The sequence below is a fragment of the Gekko japonicus genome, unplaced genomic scaffold, assembly GCF_001447785.1.
Source record: "Gekko japonicus isolate JY-2015 unplaced genomic scaffold, Gekko_japonicus_V1.1 scaffold46, whole genome shotgun sequence".
Taxonomy (NCBI): domain Eukaryota; kingdom Metazoa; phylum Chordata; class Lepidosauria; order Squamata; family Gekkonidae; genus Gekko; species Gekko japonicus.
In genome coordinates this window covers 1,742,447-1,753,016 of record NW_015169173.1, presented here as the reverse complement: position 1 = coordinate 1,753,016, position 10,570 = coordinate 1,742,447, and the positions used below count along the sequence as shown (strand labels likewise).

At 43.8% G+C, this 10,570-nt stretch overlaps 1 protein-coding gene across 1 annotated transcript in view; it reads left to right on the top strand.

Moving 5' to 3' along the window:
- ATP10B (ATPase, class V, type 10B) overlaps window positions 1-10,570 on the top strand; it is an 89,267-nt gene that overhangs the window by 58,677 nt on the left and 20,020 nt on the right. The window contains exons 13-17 of the mRNA XM_015415829.1: window positions 600-773; window positions 1,066-1,076; window positions 2,182-2,497; window positions 3,226-3,302; window positions 7,674-7,799. Coding sequence (XP_015271315.1) covers window positions 600-773; window positions 1,066-1,076; window positions 2,182-2,497; window positions 3,226-3,302; window positions 7,674-7,799 — 704 coding nt within the window. The remainder of the gene's footprint in view (window positions 1-599; window positions 774-1,065; window positions 1,077-2,181; window positions 2,498-3,225; window positions 3,303-7,673; window positions 7,800-10,570) is intronic.

The following is a 10,570-nucleotide window of genomic DNA, read 5'->3' as shown; positions in this document are numbered from 1 at the left end:
ATTTATCCTAAACAGTTACAGAATAACCAACCTCATATTTTGTTCTTAGTTCAATAAATCATATTTTGTTTAAGTTATCCCAGAATTTAATTCAGTCATTCCTCAGGACCACATAGATCCCTGAAAAGCCTAGACCCTGGGTTACTTTACCAGAAAGGAAAACAGAGAGAAGGTTTGGAAATCCTTAAATTCCTGGTGGCAGCTGAATCTATACAGTTTAATAAAGCAAAGAGCACATTTAAAGGGAAAACCAGTCCTCCCTAAATAGAGGGCACCACAATACCCTTTTGTTAGTCTTTGGTGGAATGGTGACATTTGATATTTCAAACTAAATTCAGTCTTGGAGGTGCTTCATCACATAGCAATTTGTTAGTAATCATTCAAATGTTGCCTGTGTGGCGAGTATGGGAAGAAATAATGTATTAAATTTCTTTCCCATGGCTTTTATTGCTTTGTTTGGGGGCTCACTGGTAAATCCAATAGCACTATGGTGACAGAGCAAAATCTAGTTGTGGTGCACTCTGTCTCTCACATGCACGCATCCATCCATCCATCCATCCACAGGAAACATTTATCTCATTCTTTCCCCTTTTCATTAGGAGCAACTGGGATTGAGGATCGTTTACAAGACGGCGTCCCTGATACAATTGCTGCATTCAGAGAGGCTGGGATCCAGATATGGGTGCTGACTGGAGATAAGCAAGAAACTGCAGTCAACATTGCATATTCTTGCAAACTTTTGGACCAAAGAGACACTGTCTTTACCATTAATATTTGAAAAGGATTTACAGGAAATTAGAGCCTTCAGTTTAATACTGCACAAAATGCTGAAAACCTCATGCCAAATTATTATTTGGAAAATAATATTTTGAAATAGCACTGAATCAGAATTCAGAATGCAAGCAGAACATTTGGGTACTGAGAACAATTCTAAGGAAACTGGCCCTGATATTGTAATATGTATCTGGCAGTCTGCAGAAAGCCTTTTCTCGTAATACTATCGAGGTTTGTCTTTAGTGCTTGGTAAGTAAAATTTCTTTGGTGGCTATGGCAGGCCTACTAAACCTGAAACCCAGGTAGCCTAACAGAGTGCACCAGCTCTGAGGAATGTCTTACCAGTTTAGCTGTCTGGCTTTGACTTCAGAGATGGGGCTTTCATGTACCTGTCAGGCTACCAGACATGGTTGGCTAGCTGCATTCAGCCTGGTGGGCCACAAGTTCTGTAAGTCTAGCTTAGCAGCTGGGGACACTGGTGGCACAACCACAGACCACTGGTGCTGAAATTGGCACCAGAGCTGGCACTGTCTCATTGTACTAATATCAACCAGTCTTCTGGAGTATTGGGTCAGTATGGCACCTTTGCTACTGTAGTTGCATGCAATACAATGATAAAATTATGAAGAGAAACATCAATTTGAGCACACCTGCATATTGTGGTTAATTCTACATATTTACTAATAACAATAACAAATGAACATGGCAATTTGCAAATTTTAAAACATGGATAGGCAAGTAAAAATGGAGACAAACGAGCTACAAATTATAAATGAAGTTATAAAACATGGTGATGGAAAGTGCCGTCATGTCACAGCTGACTTATGGAGACCCAGTAGGATTTTCAAGGCAAGAGATGAACAGGGGTGGTTTGCCATTGCCTGCCTCTGCATAGCAACCCTGGACTTCCCTGGTGGTTGCCCATCCAAATACGAACCAGGGCCGACTGTGCTTACCTTCTGTGATCTGATAAGATTGGGCTAGCCAGGACCATCCAGGTCAGGGCTTATAAAATGTAGTCATTGGATAAGTACAGTGGGTTGGATCTAATAACTCCTTTCCACCAAGATGCATTCAATTACTCCCTTCTGCTAAGTGTTCCTCCAATAAAGGTATTATCCATCAAAGGAGCCTTAGTGGAAGGGAGTCATTGGATCCAACTCAATGACTATCACACAACTACATTGTTATAATCAGTGCTAAAGGCTTGATCATGTTGGAAGGTTTCCATAAATGGACAATTTATTTACATGCAAATGTCTTTGTGTTGTCCAAACAAAATGGCACACTATGGGCTGATGGAAAAGTTAGCAAAAAAAAATACCGTGTAATGGAGCAACTTGTGTCGCCCATCGTATACTGCAAAATGAGATGCCACTTTAACAATGATCTGTTTGCAAATTCTAGGAGACCTGTGAATCCCTGTTGGATATCACACTGGAAGAAGTGAAGAAGGCTCAAGTCATGGCAAGAACAATGTGGAAAGTTTGGGGCATTAAGCTGCCATTTTCTTGGTCAAGCACTGTGACTCCAAATCCTGCTGTTGGTCTGGTGATTGATGGGAGCACTCTGCATACCATTTTCCAGGGACAACTTGAGCACAAGTTTCTTGAACTAGCCAAGTACAGCCGCTCAGTTTTGTGTTGTCGGTGTACTCCACTACAAAAGAGCATGGTAGTCAAACTTGTGCGGAGTCACCTGAAAGTCATGACCCTGGCAATCGGTAAGTAATTGTCCTTTGAATGGCCCGATCCTATTAACAGACTTTAGCTACTACTACTTCACCTGGATTATGAAAATGAATGTGATCTCCTATATATCTGTCTGTCCTACTTTGCCCACCATTGGCTTAATGCTTATTTATGGGGGATCAATGGCATGGAGGATGTGTTGTCCATCTCTTCGTCATGTTTCTTCTATTCTGACAATGGATTGGGTCCCACAGATCATTTACAATTGACAAGAATTTCCATCAGTGGAACATACATTTTCTTGCATTCCACCCTCTACAATGTCCCCCAGGAACAGCAGTTACAGGGGCACTGTGGGCTACAGCAGGAAGGAAGAGACAAGAAAGTTGCACACCATGGATGGAAATCCTTCTGCCCCTTCTATGTTACTGTAACTCCATAACTTAGCAAGGTGCAATACCAGGATCTAAAGCATCATGAAACTAAATCCATGAGCTGAAAAAGACTTATAAGTTGTTTTATATCAAAAAGTAGGCACAACACAGACACCCCATGCCATATGGGAAATTGTTTTTGAAACTAAAGGGGCAGGGGAAACAAGAATTCCACTGAGCTAACGCAAACCTCTTGTGGAAACCCCAAACTGTTTTCTTGTATCCTGGCCTTTGACATTGAGCAGGATTATATCTCAAGACTGAAAAATTGGTTGAGCTTAACTTTTAAAAGTTGTTATAATCACAATGCTTTTATTCTGTTTTAGGTGATGGTGCAAATGATGTAAGTATGATTCAGGCAGCTGATGTTGGAATTGGCATTTCTGGACAAGAAGGTATGCAGGTATGCATGATCATTTGAGTGTATTCTTTCATCTTTGACAACTACTGCTCAAACATCGATTCTCAGTGTTCAAAATTTATGAGTCTGTTCTATATATAACATGAATTTAAGATATCAGTATTGGTGTATTGGGAGCTGCAGTGGCTCAAGTGGTTAAGACACTGAACTGCAGGCTGTGGAAGGTCAGTAGATCAGCAGTTCGAGACCCAAGTTGCTGCATGACGGAGTGAGCTCCTGTCTCTAGTTTCAGCTCCTGCCAACCTAGCAGTTCGAAAGCAAAAAATTGCAAGTAGATAAATAGGTACCACCGGTGGGAAGGTAACAGCGTTCTGTGCGCCTTGGTGTTTAGTCATGCCGGCCACATGACCATGGAAATGTCTTCGGACAGCACTGGCTCTTCAGCTTTGAAACTGAGATTAGCACCGCAACCCTAGAGTTGGACTCGACTGGCTTTCGAGCAAAAGAACCTTTACTGGTGTATTGACATTATACTCCATTATCCATAGTGGAACCAAGGTGAAATGTCCTGTATTTCCAATTAATCAAAATGTCTACATCCTTGCCCATATTATTTATTTAAGCATATAGCATATCCTCAAAGAAAATATCTAAAGCTGGAGACACTGCTCTGACTCATTTGTTAACGCAATAACTGTCAGACTCCTGCAGCAATCAGTTCCCAACAGCTTTCATTCAAAGAAGTAAAGTTTATTGAGAGTATGCAGATATCTTAACCATTTCATGTTAAAACTAACATAAAGTGTGCGAAGCAAACAGTTATACATTGTTCAAGGAGACCCCCTGATGGCCCAGGGCCAATCAGAGGCTAGGTAGAAGCCCACCAAAGTAACTGGTTGCTTTTCTCAAGAGAAATACTGTACCAGGCACTGAAGGTCAGACAGAGATAATGGAAACTGAGAAGACACAGCAGAAAAGAAACTTAACATTCCAGAGTCACCCCACTCCCATGACAGCCAGGACTCGAGAGAGGCCTAGCTGACAATAACTTTAGGATGTGGAGACCTCTGATTCTGAGTTTCGGGTGCTAGGTAGCTAAGGAGACCAGTGAGCCCATAGCTAGTGTCACACCCTACATCCACCCCTGACATAACACCGCTTTCTGCTGTTTTGTCGGTCATTGCCAAGGGATGCGCCCCAGACCTCAGAAGTGGGAGGGGCTTTGTTCACCCTAGTCCTCTTCCTCTCAGCTGACTGACCCTCGCTGCACAGCCTGGATTGCCAGCTATGCATCCTTTCTGGCCTGTTGTCCTTTTATATGCCACCTTTTCTTGTCCCATGTGGGATAACAATAGGGACTAGCCTCCTAGTCCCTCCACTGGGGAGCCAATGGGAACCATGGCGGGAGATTCAAACCCACCAATGGTGACCAGGGGTGTGTCCCCAGGGATGTATATAGTTGGCCCCCGGGTCGTTGTTCCCTCGTCCTTGTTGTGTACCAATAAAGCGTGCTATGCACTACGTCGTCGTCTGTCGTCTCTCCATGCGGCAACCCACTACACAATACCAGCTATGCATCCTCCCTGGCCTGTTGTCCTTTTATATGCCACCTTTTCTTGTCCCGTGTCCACCCATTGGGCTCCCACCCTGTCTGTCTGGCCTGGGGTACCCCCATTGGCCCAGGGTGTGATCCCTCCCCCTGGCCTTCTCATGCTGTCCCCAGTGGGAGACCTGTTAAGGATGGGGGTGGAGCCAAGAGGTTCCAGCTTTCCCTCTCTCCATCCCTGTCCATCAGCCAGCTGCTTTGCCCACCACAAGTGGCAACGGGCCTGCCTTCTCTGGGCTCCTGCCCTTCTGCTGAGGAGGAGGCCTGCCAGTCGGGGAGTGCCAACCTGGTCATCGGGGAGTGAGCAGCCTTTCACTGCATTCCAGCCCCTTCCCAGCCCTGCCTCCCCCGTCCGCCAGGAGCCCAGTGGCCAGTGGGGCTTGATCCTATGACCCTGCTGCTGCTGCCTCTACTGTCTCTGCCTCCAGCATCTCCAGAGGCAGGGCTCTGGCTACCATCATTCCCCACTGCTCTCCTGCTGCCAAGCCTGGGGGGTGGGGTGCTGCACACCACTCCAGATCTTTTCACCATGGTTGTCTCAGCGAGCCCTGGCCTCCGTGTTTGCCTCTGTGGGCCGGGTAAGTCCTCCAGACCCCCACTGAATCCAAGCATCATGGCCACAGCCAGGGAGGGGGTAAGGTCACCCCGGGTTAACTCCTAGTTGCAGACTGGCTGGCCCAGCCCCAGACAGCTAGGTTAACCCAGGTGTTTCCCAGTTCCACCAGTCTCCACATAGGATCATATTGGCTTTAAAAGGCTACAAGCAGGAGATCCACAAGGACTTGTTGGGGGTATCTCATTTTCCCATCCCCCACTCCCCTTTTCATGTTTCCTTCTCTCCTACCCACCCACCAGCCACCTTTATCTATTCCCCTTTCTTCAGCTTTCCCGCCCTCTCTCCCCCTGGTAGCCTGCACCCAAGAAAACAGTGGTCTGGTGAGGAACCCTTATGGACTTGCTAGATGCACCTCACTTTTCCCCTCTATCCCCCTCCCTTTACTATTTCCTCTTTCCTTCCTTCTGGCAACCTCCATATCCTCACCTTTCCCTGCTCCCTTCTCTCCTTCCCATGATGCAGGACAGGGATATGTGGGGCATTGGCATTGCATATGACATGACATCACTTCAGGGAAAACTGGAAGTGGTGTCACATTTCTTAAGGAAATTCTCCAGTGATGTGATATCACATCACAGGCAACACCTGCATTTTTTTTCTCCCACTACCTGAAGGAGCAATGGTGGGAAGAGCTGGTTATGGTGGGAGACCTGACAACCCTGCTTCCTACCCACCAACCAGACTACTTTTTATTTACCTGAAATATACTGGGTTCAACATGCGTTAGTGATCAGCTCATACTTTATTGTGATCTCAGCTCAAACTAAAGACAATCTCAGCAGGTCCACAGCCCTGCTTAAATGTGCACCCAACACGCACACACGCACGCACACACGGCCAGTGATGGGCTATTTACATACCTAATCTAACTTAATTGGTTCCTTCCAGGATCCTGGCTGTCTATTGTTTGGTTACTCAAGCTTGGTCAAGGTCCTAAGTAGCATTCCAGCTCAGTACATAACACTACCATCTGTCTTCAGCTATATTTATTATTTGTTTACTTCATTTATACCCTGCCTTTCTCCACAATGGGGACTCAAAGCAGCTTACATTATTATCCTACCCTCCATTTTATCCTCACAACAACCCTGTGAGGTAAGGTAGGCTGAGAATATATAACTGGCCTAAGGTCACCCAATGAGTTTCCATGGCAGATGATAATCAGAAATGATAACCACTACACTACACTGGCTATTGTGGGGTTGTGGGGTAGCTGCTGTTGAACAATAGGAAGCAGTGAGGGCTGGGTCAGTCATGCAGGTTGGGTGATAGCAAGTCACCTGGTGGTTGCTAGTGGGCCTAGCCTCCAATCAATCCTCCCTCAAATGCCAAAACTGCCCTGAAAAGGGTCCTGCCCCCACCCTCCTGCCATTTACTGACAAAAAACAAGGTTTGATAGCTGATAATACTGTTTTGGTTTCCTAGCAATAGCCACAGAGAGCATTTGTTTCTTAAAAGGACTGCTTCTGTCATTTTGGAAGGTTTTAACCCCGACTCCAGTGTACTCGGGGGGGAGGTGTTTGTTTTGGGGTTTTGATTTTGTTTATTTGTTTGTTTGTTTTGCAAATCAGAGACTCTTCTCAGGTTTGTAGAAAGATCTGCGTTGTCTGTTCATGGCTAGAGTGTCCAGATTTAAGTATCCACAGATTTGGCCACATTGAGAATTAGATACATTGATAGGATAAACAGCAATCATAGACTGGCCACACAAAGAATTTTTCCAATGTGTGGAGCTGCAAGCTGTCTCATCCAGTGTTGTTAGCAGTGTTCCCTCTTAGCAGTGTGAGCTAGCTCACAGTTTTTTAGCCTCCGGCTCACACATTTTTGTCTTAGCTCAGGAAGGATGGCTCCAGAACAAACTAATCTATGCAGTAACCAAATCGCTTGCTCACAACTTTAATGACAGTAGCTCACAAAGAAGAATTTTTGCTCACAAGATTCTACAGCTTAGAGGGAACATTGGTTGTTAGTATCCTCTTTTTAGGCTCACTTCCCATTGACTCTGTTGATTGCACTGTAAGTTACTAGGGAAGGTCTCGTAGTTTCATAGTAAGACACTAAAGGGTTTGTAAGTTACACCGGAGTTGGGACAAATTCTAACTTCCTTGTTTTCATTTGACATAATGATTGGCTTAATCAGATAAAGCAGAGAAAACAAATTACTTATTTTAATAAATGTTCTCTTTTCTAGGCTGTCATGGCCAGTGACTTTGCCATATCTCGGTTTAAGCACCTCCAAAAGTTGGTTCTAGTCCATGGGCACTGGTGTTATTCTCGCTTGGCAAAGATGGCAATTTATTTTTTCTATAAGAATGTGGTAAGTTCAATGCTTTTTTTGTTTCTATACTAGACAATCAGAATTTCTTCTCATAGACACAGAAGATGGTGGAAATGATAATTCATGATGCAATGTTTGATATTTCCTGTACCAGATCTATAATAGCCGATAGAGTGAAAGGCTTTCCCAGTATTTTCCAATTCCAATATTTTTATCTCAAGAAAAAATATTGGAAATATACAGGTAGGTATCGTTTTATTGTATATGGCCATAAGCCTTCACAATATCAAAACACTCTCAGAAAATATATACATTAACATATAATAGAATGTTTCAACCTCTATAAAAACGTATAAAACACCTATTAAAATTATCTCAACCTCTGGTCTTTAAAACCAGTAAGACCTTTTAAAATCAGTCACTTGGTTGCAATAGTACTATTTGATTTCTTTGCTCTAATTTTCTAGCCACCAAGGCAAAGAGAGCCAATTTTAAAGAAATGAAGGGGTCCTCATCTGAGAGCAAAAAGGCCATCTTTTCATAATCAGACAGGGGTTATAGGGCTGTCAATATCTTTGCTAAAACTTTGGCCCTGGGTTATACATATAAGGGACAGGCCAGAATGTAGTGGGGAAGGTCTTCCACTGACTGCCCACATATACAGATGTGTTGGTCTACTGGAGTTTTTTTTATAGTGACCAGCTAGCATCTCCAAAGGCATTGTTTGAAAATGCACTGAAGTAAGGGATCTCCTGAGATTATATGAGGTTATGTTGATTAAATAAGAAGCTCCTGAGTGGTCCTTTTTGATTATTTTAAACCACGGAGCAAACCTCAATTCCCAATTGTGTTGGGAAGCCTTTCACTATTCATAGTTTGCCCACAAAGCAACAGCTCTTTAATTTTTAAAGGGATGCTATTTTCAGTGGGAAGTCCTGACCTTTAAATTTTAAAGAGCAGATGCACTACTGATGAGCTGGGGGCACCCTAAATAATATGTGGTAGACCCAGCCTCCAGAATTTAGGTAAAGGTAAAGGTTCCCTTGCTCGAAAGCCAGTCGAATCCGACTCTAGGGTTGCGGTGCTCATCTCCGTTTCAAAGCCGAAGAGCCAGCGCTGTTCAAAGACGTTTCCGTGGTCATGTGGCCGGCATGACTAAACACCAAGGCGCACGGAACGCTGTTACCTTCCCACCGAAGTGGTCCCTATTTATCTACTTGCAATTTCTTGCTTTCGAACTGCTAGGTTGGCAGGGAAATTTAAAAGGGCATTATTTGCTTTCTGCAAGGATTGGGGGGGGGGGAGTCTGCAGCCAGGCTGGCTGTCACCACAGCTATTGAAAATAATGGATTTTTAAGCTGGCACTTAAAATCAAAAAGGTGATAGAGCAGTTTTTAAACTGAATATTGGGGGAAAGCTGACAGGAGATGAAAAGTCTCTGGTTCAGGATGGCTCATCTCAAAGAGAGGAAGAGGTAGCTGTTACTTTTCTACAAGGAAACAGATTAGAATAGTCCACTGAGACTGTGGCTAATGATATGGACTGCCTGGCAAGGTTTTGAGGCAGCAAGAGGGAGGTCGTGGGCTTAACATGCATAGGAAACCGTAGATGTTTATAAACAAATGCTAGGAGTGTCCGAGGTAAAATCGGGGAGTTGGAATGCTTGGTGTTGGGGGGGGAAATAGACATCGTGGATATTTCAGAAACTTGGTGGGATGAGGAAAATCAGTGGGATACAGTGATTCCTGGTTATAAATTATATCAGAAGGATGGGGGGAAGGGTTGGAGGTGGGGTGGCTCTGTATGTCAGAGAGAGTATACAGTCCAGTAAGACTGAGAGGGTAAGAGAATTGGATTCGCTTCTGGAAATGCTATGGGTTGAAATAGTGGGCCCAAAAGGAAGCTTAACACTGGGAGTTTGTTATCGCCCACCAAATCAAAAGACAGAGGAGGATTATAAAATGATGAATGAATTAGATAGTGGTTAGACAAATTAACTGTGTCGTAATAGGTGATTTTAACTACCCACACACTGATTGGGTCAATATGTGTTCAAGTTGGGGAAAAGAGATTGAGTTTCTAGACATTCTCCATGACTGTGCTGTAGAATAGATGGTCACAGAACCTACCAGGGGAGAGGCGATCCTGGATTTGGTCCTAAGTAACGCCCAAGACCTGGTGAGAGATTATTGCACGGCTTGGGAACAGTGACCATAATGTTATTGAGTTTAACATTTGTATAAATAGGGAGTTGCCGAAAAAGACTGACACAACCACTTTTAACCTTAAAAGGGATAAATTCTCTGATATGAGGGGATATGTGAGGAGGCAACTGAAATGAAAACTAGAAAGTGTCAAAACCATTGGGGAAGCTTAGAGACTATTTAAAAATGCAATCCTAGAAGCTCAGAAAAAACATATACCACAGGTTAGGAAAGGCACAAATAGATATAGAAAAAAGCCTGCATGGTTAACAAACAAAGTAATGGAAGCTGTAAAGGGTAATAAGAATTCCTTTAAGGAGTGGAAAGCTAGTCTCAGTGAGGTTGATAAAAGGGAACACAGGCTGTGGCAAATAAAATGCAAGTGTGTGATCAGGCAGGCAAAAAGGGAATATGAGGAGCATATAGCAAAAAACATAAAGACCAACAATAAATCTTTCTTCAAATACATTAGAAGCAGGAAACCAGCCAGGGAGGCAGTGGGGCCCTTGGATGACCAAGGGGTAAAAGGAGTACTGAAGGATGATAGGGAAATGGCTGAGAAGCTAAATGCATTTTTTGCCTCTGTCTTCACTGTGGAAGATGAGA